Genomic DNA, 18,533 nt, shown 5'->3' with positions numbered 1-18,533 from the left:
ATATGAACATCATCACATAGGCACATAGGCCCACAACATAACTCCTTCTCACCAACCTAACAGTTGTACACGATTATTACATTAATAGTTCATGGCCTGAATTGGGGGTGTTACATTCCCCACCCCCTTAGAACAATGACATCCTCAATGTTCCTTGCCTTCAACAACAAACACTTGCTATCAAGTCCTTTCTCTTCATTGGTCTTCTCTCCATGTCCTATAATTATTTTTCCATTATTGTGAGATGCCTCCCAACGATCGTGGTTTCTCACCATACACTTATAACATCTAATAAATAAACAAGTGTATTATAACCATGTCTATAAAACAAGTATTATATTCCTAAGAATTTCAATTTATAATTCATATATTCATTACACAGAAGAAGACATAAAATTAAATCAATACTTATCTATATGGGTATATGGAACGTTGGCTTCATGAGGCATCTACTTTCCCATCATAGAGTATAGACCTAATACCCTCCATCGGCCAAGGAACCAAACTCCAATAACCTCCAACCTACAAACTCATGCCCCCCATCATCTTGCACCCAAGTGGTGCACCCATTCACTATCTCCAATAGTCCCTTAGGTTTTAGGCCACTACCTCCAGGGTAGCTTATTTTCGAGAAGGGACATTCCAAAATCCATGGCTCTATGAGTTCTTGCTGCATTTTTTGGGTCTCCAAGTACCCTTCAAGCCCTCGAGCAATCCACTTGGTTTTTCAACACATAGAATATTCAATTGAATCATCTCTTTTTTGTCATACTTTCCCTTATAGGCTTAGACATGCCCTTCACTGGTTAACTGTCCCTTGAGCGATCCGTCTTGCTAAGGCATTCTAGTGAAACAAGAGTGTAGACCTATGAGGCATGTTCTTCTGTAAGGTTGCTATTCTGAGTAGTTTCATCCTCAGTAACATAACAACTATGATCAATACTCATATCACATACTCCACTAATACCACAACATATCATTGTTAAAAAACATGTAATCACCACACACATGCTCATACATCACATACATATACAACTCGAGTGGGCCTAATGGTTAAGAGCATGTGTTTCCTCCTAAGAGGTCACAAGTTCAAAACCAAACAGGGGGTAGAGTATGTATGCCTTTGTAGACTTAGTAGTCAATTCGTTGCGTAGAGGTGGGTCCCTTGTCCCACAAACAAGGGGGTCTCATACGCCAATTTTTTGTCTGCCTTGGCCATGAACTTAAAATTGGATAATAATAATAATAATATACATCACATATGCCTATACATCACTTATAGTATCTTATGCCAAATTAGCAAGAGAAAGGTTAAATATGTTCTCCTGCTCAATTCCCTATATATTATGGAATCAACAAGATGGATGCCTTATTTTATGGATATACCTTCATGCATACCCAATCCTCACAATGGGTTCTTTTATTATATCAGACATCACCCTATTAACTATTATAAAGCTATTATATATGTTGTAAATTGGTTATAGCCATATCATAACCTGTATACCACCTGTAATAACCTATCATGGACTTATCACTAGCCTATGACAAGACCTATCATAATCATGTTACAATACCTAGCCTATGTTGTCACCAACCTATATATAAACTTGTTATAAAACCTGTGTTTATTAGAGATCCCTTACTTCTCATTTAAGGGAACTTAAGCAACATTCATAATGCTTTATGTATTCCAAACCAAAGCTCTATTCAGATGCTTCCCTAGAACACCTGATAACAGCTCCATCCATCCCTCCATTTATATATATCAAACACATTCCCCTATCATACCTCTCAATACTAAATAAATAATGTAGTTATGCATTCTAAAATATAACAATCTCTATCTCTAATCATGCTTGAATTCCATGAGAGGGAACCATATTTAACTTGTTCAATGTTTGTAGGAAAATGTCAAGATGTTCCGAGAACTAGTCCATGTGTACTATCAAATCACATGAAACCATTCTAGATATCACCAAATAAGAGGTCCACAACATCATTGAGGATGATTTTTCCAATGTGCATCAAGGAGAGGATTTCAAAAGCCCATGATGCAATGTTGTTCCCTATAAATTTCCAAGTTAACCACTATGAAAATGCACAAGACAAAGAATATCTTACAATTGATAAATACATAAGAACCATTTTTTGTTCAGAAATATCTCCCAGAACCATTTAACATAATTGTGTTTGTGTTCTCAAGTGACTTCCGCTCTATTGTATAACCACTCTAATGCATAACAACTACAATACAAAGTTCTAAAGCTTGGAACACTAATATGATTGCTCCTACTTTTAGAAGTCCCAAATTCTCCACCAATTTTGTTGACATGAATGTAGCTACATGATCCGAATTAGAATATTAGATTACTCTGCTAAGATCCTCCTCAGATTAGAAACAAAATGCTTTCATTATGCTTAAGGATTCATGAATTTTTGCAAGTGAAAAATGAGTTTTTATGTTAATTTTTATGAGAAATTAAACATAAATAAGAGACTGAACAACATCATAAACATGTATAGAACATCATCAAAAACACATTACAACAAGAACATGATAAAGGAGCTCACCCCTCCTGGGCTACGTCTCCTTGGTATAACTTCCAATGGCTTGGGCCTCTCTATTATGATCAAAAGTATAAAATGATGTGTTTACAATACTCAAATGCTTCTGAAACCTACTCCAATCAATCTAGAATGTTCAAAAATGGCTATCTAGCCTATTTTTGCATCCAATTTGGTGAAAAACTAAATAAATTACGACTTCTCCTTATTTTCTCAATATTTGCCTCACAAATTTCCCCATTTTCGGCATGATCCTACAAATTAGATCCAAAAAGTGCTAACTGAGCGAAAATTTCACCACGTGGTGGTCTGTAATCTTACAACATAGACTGTTCCCTCACAAATCAGAATTGGCAGAAAATTGATGGTCTTATGGTCTTTGAATGCAGTGGGGCGATGTACGATTGTGATATGGCAGACCTAACGATACTATTAACTGTAACCCTTAGTCGCATCGTATCTGGGGTCCTTTCGCAAATAGAAATTGGTGGAGAATTGGTAGGTAACATAATGCAAGACTCTGCCTTCTGTGGTGTGCGATTATGATCTGTGACTACGATTATCGCATCGCAACCCAGGTATGTTGGGGGACAATTTTTGCAATGCCTTCCCTATTGCGAAGTGTGATTACAATTTATCACATCACAACCTTGACCTCGCTTGGGGCCGATTCTTTAACATGACCCATCTGTGATATGAAACATATGAAATGCGGGGGCCAATGGTGGCCTGCCACATGGAACTTACCCATTCACTGAAGGGCCTTGCTTCATCATCTTTTCCTTCCATCTGACAAAGTCAAACTTGAACTTTGACTTGCTCTAACTTCTTCATAGAGATCAGATTTGAGTGTTGTTTGTATCGTTGGAATCAAAATGGTGAGATATTCGATCTAAAGCTAAGTTTACCAAGATTCTGACACTTCGAGTTTTGAGCCTAATTTTGAGCACCTGATCACTCCTGCCCCCTAGAAGCCTTTTGGACCCCAAAATATCACCTTCAACTATCCAACAGGTGAAGGTACAGTTCCCTCACCTTTCCTATCTTGATTCATTTATCATTGAGTTGGAACTTATGATCTACACGATGCTTATCATGCCTTGTTGTGCACTTGCCTTTGCCTTTTCAAGTTGTTCTTGCACTGTTTGATGTACCATTTGGAGTTGTTCAATGAAATCTTTGGCTTTGTCCATGTTACTATCATTAGCAACATCCTTCTTACCAAGAATATACAATACATTATGATGAAAATGGTAAATAAATTCCTCCACTTGATTCCTTTGACTCAAGCTTTAATGTACATCTTGAAAGTATGTATTCTTTTGAACATAAATTTCATGTAAAACAAAATGATGCTTGAGGAAAGTAGCTATACAAAATATAGGCCTAGAAAATACATCAATAAACTTGTCACTTATACGTTTCTTATACCTTTTGACCGAGTGGAATAGTAGAATAAAACCCATGCAATGGAAGTGCCTTTGTCACTGCAACTTAAACACTTCACCATTAAATTTTTTTTAATGAAAAGAAATGGGCTTACCACATTGCATAAAGACTGTGCCCATGGAATAGTTGCATACATCAACATGAAACTTAAGTGACTTTTTCAAATTTAGAAGAGTAATTATAAAGGTTGAATTGATCTTTTATTTTTAAACATCAAATGCCTCTCGTTGTTTTCCTTCCCATTGGAAGACATTTTGCACAACTGCCAACAAATGCAAATGAGCTACAATAGAAGAAAAATTAACAAAATATCTCCTCCAACATTGGGTTTCTCCCAAAAAGCCTCTTATCCAAATGACTATCTTGAGCCTGCATGTATAAATTGCAAGCAGATAAAAGGCATCTGTAGCTTCACGAGGATGTATAATTCTTTCACCTATGTCGGTAGTAATGGAGTCAATACCACCACAGGCTATTACGTCCAAGTGGACTACTGGAATGGAGCCTAGAGTGACAGATTTGCAGCTTCCACAGATCCTACTCATTGGAATTATAGTATTGTGCTTAGAAGAACCAATTTCATGGCTCAAGTACATCAAAGAAGTTTTATCCAACATATACTTTGACATCTTTAGAAACAAATGTTCTTGACATATGACATCAAGTATTTTTTCCTCATACATGACAAGCTCATAATGAAATTGTCTGAAAATGAAAATGTCATCCAAGTAGACTATCATGTTTAGAAATGGCTTCAATACGTTTTGCTTCATATGCATGAAAGTAGTAGGAGTATGGCAAAGACCAAAAAGCATAACAAGCCATTCAAACAAACCTTGCTTGGTTTTGAATTTCGTCTTCCATATATCTCCTTCAACAACTCTACTTTGATGAAAACCACTTCTTGAATCTCATTCAATGAAATGCTTACCATTCTTCTTGGGCACCAAAAAAAGAGGTGCACCACATGGTAAAGGAGAAGGTCGAATGATCCTTTTATTCAACAATCCCTGGATTTGCATCTTAATTTTTGCGCTTTCCATTACTGACATCTTGTACATGCCAATGTTAGGAAGAAGACACTTTTGCTACAACTGTATTTCATGTTGGATTCTCCTCTTGGGAGGTAATCCCTTTGGTTCCTGAAACATCTCATCATATTGGTTAACTACCTCAACCAATTTAGATTTAAAATTCGAATCACAACCTTTAAAAGCTTTAGTATCAACATCTTTCTTGGGTTTGATTATTAGAAGCACAAAATTCTTACTCAAATTCACTAGTCTTTTCATCTGCCCTACATTTACAAGCGAAAGATTTATTTTCTTGCTATGAGATATCTAACGGCACAATGTCAAGCTCCACTTCATCTATGAAATTTATAGTAATAGCGAATCTCAGTTTAAACTTTCTAGTAACCTGCAATTGTGCATTGTTACACACCCATCCAAGTGGATAAGGTTTTTGATGTGGAGCGGTTTCCAAGTTTAAACTTTTGACAATGTTTTCAGCGATAAGATTGGCTTGAGAGCCACCATCGAAAAGCGTATCAATCTTGTTGTGTTTTAATATCACCCTTATGTGAAAAAGTTGTATTCTCCTCTTTTTGTTTGGAGTTTCATTTTGCGAGTCGAAAGAACTAGTGCTAGAAATGGATTCTTTTCCTTTTAACCCCATGGCTATGATTTTAGTTTCATCACCTGAATTAGATCCCAAATCCTGTTGAGTGGTTGTAGTTGTTTTTTGTTTTTACTTCTTGTTGTTTTTCTTTGGTCTCATTTCATGATAAAGCTTCCAACAATGAGGTTCATCGTGACCCTCTCTGGAACAATGTTTACATGTAATTTTCTCTCCTTATTTTTTGATAGACACATTTTTCTTTGCCTTCCCTTTAAAATCCTTTTCCTTTAATTTACTCTTAAATGGATTTTTACTACCTTCTTCTGGAGTGTTTTTTCTTCTTGCCTCGAGATGAGTGGCTTGCACACACACATTATCTAGATTATTGGGATTAAACATTAAGATAGTATGCCTAAGGTAACTATGTAAACCCCCCACGTATTTCAACAATGTGTCCTGTGATTGAAAATCTACACCTAACATCAAAGACCTTTTTCTGAATTCTTGGGTGTAATCTTTCACATTTTAACCTTTAAGCTATCTAAAGTTTTGCCAATTCATGATGGCTCTTTGCATTTAATCTAGAGGGTAGAATTGTATTTTGATTGCAACAATGAAATCATTCCAAGAAATTGAGATCTTACCATGTTTTTTAATCTCCTCTTGGGTCTTTGATTCCCACCATACTAGTGTTGCACTCTCCATTCTCAAGGAAGCTAATTGAATCTTTATGTCATCCTCTTGAAGGTTTTGAATCCTGCAATAGGCCTCCAACTGAAGAATCCAATTATCAAGCTTCTCTGCATTCACTTAAACAATATACATGGGTGGCTCAAATTTAACATCAAGTTTTAAAAAATGTGATTTACCAATTCCTTTTGAAGTCTGATGATGCATTGAGTAAGGGTTGTGTTAGTAGAAAAGGGTGAAGGTGCTTGTGAAGAACAAGATGAAGAAGATGGTGGAGAGGGTGGAGGTTTATCTCCATTTCCACTACCTCCTCCTAAAGAGCCTTCTCCTTTGGGAGGTTTGGAAATTTCCCCTTGCAACCTGGTATTCCTCTCTTCATAGAGGACCTTCACCATCTCTGCCATGTCAAAGAAAGCCTTTCTGAAGATCTTCTCATCTTCTCTCATGTTTGTAGTTTCTCCTTCATGAGACATGATCTCCAGAGTCTCAAATACAACTTGAGACTGAACTGGTGTTGGAGATTGTGACAACCTTGCTCTCCTTCCCCTTGACCCAACTTTAAGGCTTCCAACCAGCTTTCCTTCACCTCTTTTGAGTTTTAACCTTGTAAGCATGACATAAAATTACAAACAATTAAATCATTCTTTCACAGAGAAAACCTAGTGCTCTGATACCAAAATTGATTTGATTTAGAATATTAGGTTACTGTGCTAATATCCTCTTTAGATTAGAAACAAAATTCTTTCATTGTGCTTAAGGATTATGAATTTTTGTAAGTGAAAAATGACTTTTATGTTAATTTTTATGAGAAATTAAACATAAGTAATAGACTTAACAACATCATAAACATGTACATAACATCATCAAAAACACATCACAACAGGAACATGATAAAGGAGTTCACCCCTCCTGGGCTACGTCTCCTTGGTCCAGCTTCCAATGGCTTGGGCCTCTCTATTATGCTCAAAAGTGTAAAAATATGTGTTTACAATGCTCAAATGCTTCTAAAACCTACTCCAATCAGTCCATAATGTCCAAAAATGGCTATCTAGCCTCTTTTTGCATCCAATTTTGGTGAAAAGCTGAAGAAGTTATGACTTCTCCTTGTTTTCCCAATATTCGCTCCACAAATTGCCCCATTTCTGGCATGATCCTACAAATTAGATCTAAAAAGCACTAACTAAGAGAAAATTTCACCGCATGATTGTCCATAATCTGTTGACACCGATTGTCCTATCGCAAAATCACAATCGGCAAAAAACCGGTGGTCTTATAGTCTAGAATGCTGTGGGGCGATGTGCGATTACGATATGGAGGACCCGACGGTACTATTAACTGTAACCCTTAGTCACATCGCATCTGGGATCCTTCTGCAAATTGGAATTGGCGGAGAAACAACGGGTAACATAATGCGGGACTCTGCCTTTTGTGGTGTGCGATTGCGATTGCAATTATCACATTGCAACCTGGGTACATTGGGGGCCAATTTATGAAATGCCTTCCCTGTTGCAAAGTGTGATTGCAATTTATCGAATCGCAACCCTGACCTTGCTTGGGGCCAATTCTTTAACATGACCCACCTGTGATATGTGATTTGTGAAATGTAGGGGCCAGTGGCGGCTTGCCACTTGGTGCTTCCCCATTCGTTGAAGGAACTTGCCACATCATATTTTCCTGCCAACTGTCCAATTCAAACCTGAACTTTGACTTGCTCTAACTTCTTCATATGAGCTCATATTCGAGTTTCGTTCACACCATTGGAATCATAATGACGAGCTCTTCGATTTGAAGCTAAGTTTATCAAGATTCTGACACTTTTAGTTTTAAGCCTAATTTTGAGCACCTGATCACTGCAACACCGATGAATACAAACATGTCATTGATGGCATTCAAGCTCCACGTATTCCATGGCGCAACAACTATAATGTTTCCAGACAATAACGTTGGGTTCTCTAGGAATTTTCCTAGGATTCCCATGTGCCTAAAAAGGTCAACCATGCAACCATAGTGCTCCTTGACAGCTATGATGTTATAACATTCACTCATGTTGTTGAAGTATTGTTGGCCCTTGTCCATTAAACATGCATGGCAACAAACAATCAAAACATTGAGCAAGGTAACATTGTTCGACCTGATGCCAAAATGTTGCATTAATTCAAAATATCCCAAGGGCCTTAGCACCATATTCATGCATGACATATCCTCCAATCATGGTTGTCTAGGAGAAAACATTTATCTTCAACATTTTTTGAAATACTAGCATTCCTTTTCTATACCCACACATTTTTCATACATATATATGAGAGAATTTCTCACAAAATACTAAATTCAACCCCACTTCAGTGAATCTCTTCACGGATTCCCATTCTCTATTGCAGAGCTACAATGTTGGCATAGGCAACGAAAACACTAGCAAATTATTAGATGTTCAGTTTCACACCTGAAATCATGGCAGTCCAAGAAACAATATTTGGTTTCAGTATTGGTTAAAAATATTTTGGGTTTCATCCACAAGGTAATTTTCACATAGCCTTTAATTATAGCATTCCAAGAAACCAAATCTCGTTCGGGGAATTTCCTAGAGGAGATTAAAAGCTTCATCAACAGTTCCCTTCTTTCCATACACAATAATCATGATCTTCTACTAGACAATATATTGTTTAGACATTCTGTAAAACAATTCTTAAGCCTTGCCTATACTCTCACAATTTGGATACAAATCAACTAGGGAAAAATCTACCAAAAACTGAATTTGGCACTGGATTCAACTATTTGTTGGTGAATCTTGGTGCCCTGTTCCAAGCTCCTAGCTTGGTAGAAGTAAGGAGAATGTTGGTGTAAGTGAATTAGTTAGGTCAAATATTCGATTACTGCATCTAGTGAAAGAGATTTAACACTTCTACAGGAATGTGGCAGGAATAATATGTGATTACCATATTCCAAGAGTAACTATCTCAATGAAACATTTCGTCAAACAATTTTCATGCTTCTGACAAGCACTCTATCTTACATACACATTAAATCAGGGTGATGGTAAAAATTATGTTTGGCACACTTCCATTCGTATTCATGTGGGAATGGATTGATTTACCTTCCATAAATCCTTCGTATTAATACACTCCTACAACATACATCTATATTTACAGTAATTAGGTGGTTGCTCCATTTCATGAAACAAAATTGCAGAGCCTCTCAAAACTAACCCCAATTACATAGTTTTGTCACAATCTTGTGAACACCATTCGAAGCAATAGATACTATTTTGATAACACAATTGTTTTGGTTCGTATTTCCCTTGAAGATGAAGTTATGGAAATAACTTGCTTTACTCTTGCTTGCATGTTTTGATAAAAAATCAAGCATAAGTGAATGGAAATGGCCACAATATAACCATGGCTGAGGACATTGCAATGGATATCTTTTTTCCCTTCGTGTATGGCTAAACTCTTGAACTTATTAATTAATTCAAATTGCGAGGAGCAGCCTTTTCATCAGGGTAGAAGTAACTAATGCTTCTGCTACTGCTACCACGAGTCCAATTTCAAGAATGATATCAACTGCCGTGCTCTCGAATACCACTCGAGGAGCTTTATTAATTGGCTAAAGAAGTGATATAAATCCATAGGTTATGGACGACTGCCACAAAATTTCCATCGATCAAATAAGTGTGGTCTCCCATAATGAGACTGGCACCATGCATCATCGAGACTACGCGTATATGAAGTTGTCTATCGATGCAATAAATTGGTAGGGAGATGATGATTTTTTTCCTAGATTTCAATTTTTTTTACGAAATTTTACCAAAATCTTGGCCGATAATCTATTGTTTTCGAGGCAAATTTACTTTATATAATTAACCAAGTGTTTTGGTGGTGAACGACATGTCCTGTAAAAGTCAGTTACTTTATTCAAGTGGAGGTAGCACAATCATAAAGTGTCAATTTCGAAACAAAATAAATAAAGAAAATCTTGAGAACAAAATCAAGAACTTCTACAAATATTCTTTCCTTTTGTGTGTATCCACGCCATGTGAAATTACACTTGGAATTCCAAACCTGTCCCCAAGAATGATACCAAGTAGATCAATGAAATTTTTAATTCCTTTCGAGCTATCATCAAATTAATTGCATGGTTCTTCCAGTAATAAATCCTCCAAGCACGTATACAATGAGATAGAATTATGCCTTGTTTTTTTTTTTAATAGAAATCCAAATTTAGATACTTCAGGTAAGATTTCAAAATAATGTTTATCGTACTTTTCTAATTCTTTTTCTGACTGGGAAAAAAGAAACATAATTTTCTCTTCCTACAAACAATGTTCCAAGTTTCAGTGGTCGTGTTTGTCAAGGTTCTTACAATACACTCTTTCATATCCTTCTATTAGTTTTGATAATATTCCACAACAAAGTTATTGTAGATGTTGATATTGACAACGAGTTCTGTCAAGGTAGGAGAGATTAGGTTAGTGTAAAAACAAGTGTTTTTACTAGCAGGGGGAGAGGATGACAACCGGGCGAGCTAGGTCACGGGAAGGCTTTGGTTAGGGTTTCGACAGTCTGCAGTAACTGCTCGATGCCCTCCGTTACGTGCCCGCCTTACACTGTCACCGGCTCACACTAACCGCGGAGAACCTGCCGTTTACTTGCTGGTAGCTTTCACGGGGAGCAGAGCACTGAACCGCGACATCCGGCGATCTACTGTGACGGATTTTGAACAGCTTGCACGGTCCGTTACTGAACTGCAAACTGTCGTTTTCCCCGGTTTTCTCTCCGTTCCGAGGTGTTCGCAGATCCGAGAAGCAGCTGGCAATGGAGGACATTGAGGCCGTCGATTATTCCGCTGACCCATTGGAAGGGGTCTCCATCTGGCGCACCCCTTTTGACACTTCCGGAGGTATGTACAGCACGGGTTTCTCCGATCAATTTGCTCTGATTCCGTTTGGTGACCAGCATCCGCCAAACCCTGTGGTCCTCCCGGACGATCCACCGACTTGGCCTGCTCTTTCCACCCCCCCTCATTCTCCGGCAACCCTAGGGTTTGTCTCAGGTTGCATTAACCCTAACCCTGGTTCCTTTCCCCCGGCAGCGGGCTCCTTACCCCTCCCTCAACAAAACCCCTCTTTCCCCTGCCCCTCCGCCGGCATCCCGGGTTCCTTCGGTCATACTTCTGGCTGCTTCACTTCCGTACCTCCGCTCTCAGGCCACCCCTCCGTTTCTGGCATTTGCGGACCCTCCTCTTCACCCCGATTCCCGGCACCGCTGCAAGCTAACACCCCTCCCTCTGGTCGCCCCCAAAGCAATCCCCCTCCACGGGGCCCTAAACGGAAATACAAGTGCTTCAAATCAAAAGAGGACGACGTCTTTCTCAGATTGGAAGAGGACATTCGCTGGGGTGAGGCCATGGATTTTGCTGATCGTGTTTTGGTCGGGCGCATCAGGGGCCGAAGTTACTCGGCAGCACGCTTGAAGACATGGGCAGCCGAAGTTTGGGGCCACCATTTGGTGGATATCCCCTTTGTGCAGACCTTCGTGCGGGGCTGGTTCGCACTGAGATTCGCTCGTGCTGATCATACCAACTGGGTTCTGTCCTCCTACTGGCACTTTGACCATGCCCCGGTGCTACTGAAGAGATGGTCTCCTTTATTTGACCCTGAGACAGAGCAGATAGGCATCAGACCGGTATGGATTAGGCTTCCAGGGCTTCCACTCCAGTACTGGTCAGAAGACATATTCAAGAGGATAGGCAATGCCATCGGTACATACATGGGCTACGATAAATCCTATCAGCAGACGGGTATGATGGCCTATGCCAGGATACTCATCAACCTGGACACAAGAGGAGGACTGCTGGAATATATTACCATTCAGTGGAGGGATACAGAGCGCAAGCAGATCATAGATTATGAAGGCGTCCCATATCGCTGCCGCAGGTGCCATAAAGTGGGCCACTTATATAGAGATTGCCCACTCCTCAAGAGAACGATGACGAATGACAAGGAAGAAGCAGTCTCTCAGCCCCAGGACAATCCCCCTGAGATGCAACCTACCCAGCCCAACGGGGATCAGGATCGCACTCAGAACGTGGAGGAACCTCGGAGCAACACTGAGACAACAGACATTGCTATGGATCCCTCTGATCCACTTCCTGCATCGCCAGCACCTGTGCAGCCATCGACTGATCAAGCAGGCTTGGAGCATACGGGTAAGTTTTCTATCCCTTCTCCGTCATCTCCTCCTTCATGCATGTCATTGGGCATCTCATCTCATAATTATATTGGCTCTGCATCTATCCCTGCTAATTTATCCTCTGCATCACCTCCCCTGAGTTTCCACACACACACTTCTCTCATCTGCTCCCTACCATTCCCTTCACCAGTGGCCCCTCCATCGCGAATCACTTCGACTCTGGCTACCCTATCCTTTCTTTCGTCTCAGTCCTCCCCCCGTTACTCCCTCCGACCCCGCCCGAAGGACAGAGGACCGGATGTTGTTGGCCTTGACCTGGCTAGCATGCCCATGTCCCTCAAGAACTCCCGTGGTAGACCCTCTCGCATTACCAAGGCAAGGCACACTGCTGATGAAGAAGTTGCCCTCGGGCGACAGCAGACTATTTTCAGGGCCCTTAGAGCGAAGGATGGCCCATCCCCCTTCCCCTCATGAAGTTTCTCTCCTTCAATTGCCGGGGGTTTGCTAGTTTAGCCAAAAAACTAGCGCTTAAGAGATTACTCTTATCATCTCAGATGGATTTTATATTTCTACAAGAAACTCTCTGTCAAGCCGAACCCCTCATCCATACTCTCTCTGCCTGGCTACCTTCCTGGACCTTCCATGCACTGGATGCGTCCGGACGATCAGGGGGCTTGGCCATTGGGGTCAATAACAGAGTTGCGGAGGTCAGGAACATATTTGGAGGAAGAGGTTTCATTGGACTTGACATTAGTGCACATTCTGCTGTAAGAGACATTAGAATTATCAATGTCTATGGCCCTTGTGCTGACCGTGCCAACTATTGGCGGTCCTTACTTGAATCCGAACTCTTCCAAGCAGACAACATTATTCTTGGAGGGGATCTCAACTTCTCACTCGGATTCAGTGAGTCATGGGGGCACTTTGCCCAGGTCGATACCCTAACAGATACTATGTCCAGCCTACTAGAGGATCATCACTGGGTGGATATACCGTCTGCTAGACTTCAATATACATGGTCAAATAACAGAAGTGGAGATCAAAGCCTTGCAAGGAGACTCGATAGATTTCTTATCAAGGAATCTTTGTTTAATAACCTCCCCAGAGTTCGTCAATGGGTTGGATCGGGAGGCATCTCAGATCATCGGCCTATTTTCTTAGAAGCTGAAGACTATTCCCACAAAATCAAGAGCCCTTTCAAATTTAATGCCTCTTGGCTTCAAGATCCCTCTTACATCCAATTGGTCCATAATTACTGGCAATCCAATGTCATCAGAGAAGGAGAGGACATCTCAGTGGGTTTTGTCAGGAAACTTACAGAACTCAAACAGATCACCAAGAACTGGGCACATCAAAAGCGCATTCAAGATAATCAGACATTAAAAGAGGCTGAAAGGGTCATTGCCGAATTTGAAGAATCGTCAAATGGGACTTTCCTCTCCCCTGAAAGCAAGGAGAATTACACCTCTCTTATTACAAAACGCTCCCAAATACTGAGAGAAAGGGAAGAAAGCTGGAGACTTAGAAGCAGAGCTATTTGGCTCACCGAAGGGGATGCTAATACTAAATTTTATCACAAGTTTGCAAATGGCCGAAAAGTTATCAATACTATCTGGGAGTTAAAGAACGATCAAGGGAATCCTGTTACCTCACAGCGGAACCTGGCCAGGCTGGCCACTGAGCACTTTAGAGGCATTTATAAAGCTCCTGTAGAAGCTAATATCTTGGAAATCATGAGAGTGGCCGAGCTCTTCCCTAGATACATTGAACAGGAAGAATCTGAGGAACTACAGAAGGAAGTGACCATGGCAGAATTGGAGGCTACACTGAAATGGTTCAAAAAAGATAAAAGCCCTGGACCTGATGGATGGACCATTGAATTTTACCTCGCGTTCTTTGAACTCCTGGGTAATGACCTTCTGGAGATAGTAGAAGACAGCAGAAGAAGAGGCAGAATATCCTCTGCCATTAAATCCACCTTCATCGCTCTCATCCCCAAATCAAATGCCCCGAGCACCTTTGATGACTTCCGTCCCATATCCCTCTGCAACTGCCTCTACAAGATTATAGCCAAGACCATTGCTAATCGCCTCAAGCCTATTCTATCGCATCACATATCCGCCGAGCAATTTGCTTTCCTTCACCACAGACAGATCCACGAGGCCATTGCCACTGCCCAAGAACTCATGCACACCCTGCAGATCAAAAAACAAAAAGGAATGATCCTTAAAGTGGATTTGTCCAAGGCTTTTGACAGAACTAACTGGTTATACTTAAGGCTGCTGCTCACTCATCTGGGGTTCCCCTATGACTTCATCAAATGGACTATGAGCTGCATCACTGATGTATCCTACAGTGTATTACTTAATGGGGAAGCTACCTCGTTCTTCACTTCAGAGAGAGGACTCAGACAGGGCTGTCCGCTCTCTCCTCTGCTGTTTTTACTCATTATGGAAGGTTTGAGTAGAGTTATCTCAACTGCTCGTGACAGACAACACTTATCTGGCATTAAACTTGCGGATAATTTCTACCTCACCCATCTATTATTTGTTGATGATATCCTGATTTTTTTGAATGGCAGTATTGGGGATTCCACTACCCTCCATAACTCCATTCTTCTCTTTCAGCAAGCTACAGGTATGAAGATTAATGATAATAAATCCACCATCACTACTATTGGTTGCTCTATACATGAAACAGCTTATGCTATTCAGCGATTCCCTTTTATCAACTTGACCCTGTCGGATGGTATAAAGTATCTTGGTTTCAGACTGAAACCTAATGGCTACAGAATTGCTGACTGGTTATGGCTCATAGCTAAGGTGGAAAAGAGACTCCAAGTATGGTATCACCGATACCTCTCCCGTGCTGGCAGACTGATTCTCATTAAAGCAGTGATTGAAGCCACGCCAGTCTACTGGATGGCTCTCACCTGGATACCTAAGGGCATACTGAACAGGTTACAACATATTTGCAGCAGATTTCTATGGAAGGGACATCAGCCAGGCAGACTATTTGCTTGGGTTAAATGGGACACCATCGCTAAACCCAAGCGCTGGGGGGGATGGGGTATCAAAAGGCTCGACCTTTTCTCCAGGGCACTGGCTGCCAAACTTGGGTGGCAGCTCCTTACCACTGATGGACTTTGGACTCGGGTAGCATATACAAAATATATCAAACCCCTGAATGTGTTGGATTGGATTTGCACTCATCATGGAACAAATCATCACATATCCATCATTTGGAAAGCTGTCATTGGTACCTTACCTCTGTTACGAGAAGGATTAACTTGGCGCATTAAGGCAGGCAATGCGGTCCGCATAGGTCAGGACCCATGGGTCGGATGTGGAAACACTCATAGACTATCAGCCGGACTCATCGGGCATCTTAACGACAGAGGTATCATCAATATCATGCATATCGGCGACCAAGCAAACTCCTCCTTCCTCCATCAGGCCTGGACCAGCGCGCAAGCATTAGATATTCCGGCTCAGTGGCATAATGAATGGACAGAGTACACGGACGCGCTCACACAAGCACATATCAGGCTCACTGAAGGACCTGATGAAATCATATGGGCCTTTGCTAAACATGGAGCATATGTCCCGAAGCTTGGCTATCTAAAACTCATGGAGCCACACAAACCTCAGAATATCCACCCCTCATGGAAAGCATTATGGAAGCTCAAGTCAGCCCCTCGCACTCGATTGCTTATGTGGAACATTCTGTTTGATAAAGTACCAACGGGCACTAATCTTATGAAGAGATCCTTTCACGGACCGTTCCGCTGCCATCTTTGTCATGAGGAGGAAGAAAGCACTGTACACCTATTCTTGAACTGTAGCATTACATTACAGTTTTGGCATGCCCTCATCACTCACCTCCCGCATTTGAAAAATTGGCATGGCAATAACATAATGGATGCATGGGAGAACTGGAATCATAACCACTCGGGGAAATCCATCAATATCCCGCTGCTTGCTTGCTGGGCAGTTTGGATTGCCCGGAATCAGGCTATCTTTAATCTTAGAGCCCCTCATTGGCCCACAATCCTTCACCATACTATTGCTGATTATAACATGATACCAGATGATGAAACCTCAGGCCCTGTTCGCATCATTAGACAGGTGGATATTGACAAATCGAAACCATGGGCTTTTTTTGATGGCTCGGCACAAGAAGTGGGCTGTGGAGGAGGAGCAATTCTTTATCTCAACGAATCACACTGCTATAAAATTCAAATTAATTTAGGCAGAGGCACAAATAACTATGCTGAACTGTGCACTGCCAAGCACATCATATACTTTGCCATTCAAAAACAATGCAGACATCTCCAGCTGTTTGGAGACTCTAAAATAGTATGCAATTGGCTGACTGATGCATCTCATTGTCATGCATTTACGTTGAGACACATATTAGATGAGGCAAAGAGACTGACTACTTCCTTTGAATCATTTGTTTGTCGTCACATCTACAGGGAACAAAACACCATCGCTGATCAACTCTCCAAAGAGGCAGCGCACAGACAAGGAGATAACTGGCTGATACAGGAGGAAATCGAAGGGTCCTACTATCAGCATTATCACAGACCCTTTGATGATCATATGGATGATGGGCTATAAAAGCCCATTACAGACTTTTTCTTGTTTTTTGTTGTCAATAGCCTGTATATATTTCACTATGTCTAGTTCAGTACAGCACTATACTTTTGATTTAACAACATATATATGGCTCTCTGCGTAGAGCAATGGCTTCATTTTTGAACACTGCTAGTGTATAGTTTTGGACTGCTCCCTGCGTGGAGACAACTTGCTTTATTTTTGATTATCTAATTTAGCAGACTATGAACTTGACAGGCACAGCTGCCTCTATATGAATGCTTCGGCATATACAAAATGTAATTTCTTAACTCTAATAGAAATTACGACTTTTTCCCAGGGGAAAAAAAAAAAAAAAAATTCTTTTTCTGACTGGTCTATAAGGACTTGAACCCTTCTACAATTGTTCCAAGGCATGGCTCCAAAATACTAGTTAGCAATTGTGAGCTAACATGGTGTTGAGCAACAAGATTTGCTAAGAAATTTTGCAATATTTCAATTATTTCCTTAACTACAAAGTCTCAGTAGATAGTTGAAAATATCTCTTCCCACACTAGCATTAATCCTACATATTTTGCAGCAATATATTCAGTCTGTCTCTTTACATAATATAAGTCCACACCCAATATATCTACAATACAAACATTTTGCACATGTGGGCTAATCTATGGAATTTGTGATGATAGTATACTATCGTGTCAATGTCCTAATAAACACTTTGCCATGATCATTTCTTCCAAGGATCCATTAGAGCTGCATATTGACATGAATGGAGTAGTTTTTAAGTGTGATTTTTAGAGTTTCTAGCTTTTTTTGGCTGGAATCAGGCTATTGCAATCAAATCTTGATCTGTGTTGTTTAAACCGGTTTTGGGATTGCATTATTTATTTATTTATTTATTTTATTATATATATATATATATATATATATATATATATATATCAGTGTGAAAAAAGCATTGGCTTTGTATTAGTATATAAACTAGTACATGTAATCCAGATTGTTGGCAACATTTTGTGTGCCACCATCCATACATTAAGACAACCAGGCTAAATCCAAACATGGCCATAGTCCACATATGAACCACATATAATTATAAGTAAGCATATAACAGAGAAAAAAACCTACAAAAATCCCATACACCAATCCAAAACTACATGTAGAAGAAAGTTCAGACATATGAAAGGAAAAGAAGATATATAAACCATAGTTGCACAAACATAGAGTAAGTATAATTGTAGCGACCTGTGTTCCTCATCAGGGGAAAGGAAGGAAGTCAACATCAAAGGAACAACCCTCCATCTCCAGCTCAATCTATAGACCATCCCGTGAGGCAGTGATACCAAACTTGGACATAGCATCAACAATGGAATTGTGATTCTTGTGAATGTGCTGAATGGATACCTCTTGAAAAGTTCCCATG

At 40.3% G+C, this 18,533-nt stretch overlaps 1 protein-coding gene across 1 annotated transcript; it reads left to right on the top strand.

Annotated features, from left to right (window-relative positions):
* Positions 1–13,066: 13,066 nt before the first annotated feature.
* Positions 13,067–17,134, top strand: LOC149263173 (uncharacterized). The gene is made up of 2 exons (XM_089386730.1): positions 13,067–14,346; positions 15,094–17,134. Exons 1-2 carry the CDS (start codon positions 13,067–13,069, stop codon positions 17,132–17,134), a joined length of 3,321 nt encoding a protein of 1,106 aa, XP_089242856.1.
* The last annotated feature ends 1,399 nt before the right edge of the window (positions 17,135–18,533 follow it).

This window comes from Pinus tabuliformis, chromosome 6 (genome assembly GCF_031772625.1).
Source record: "Pinus tabuliformis cultivar Carrire ecotype Pingquan chromosome 6, CPIR1, whole genome shotgun sequence".
Taxonomy (NCBI): Eukaryota; Viridiplantae; Streptophyta; class Pinopsida; order Pinales; family Pinaceae; genus Pinus; species Pinus tabuliformis.
This window is presented reverse-complemented; position numbering and strand designations above follow the sequence as displayed.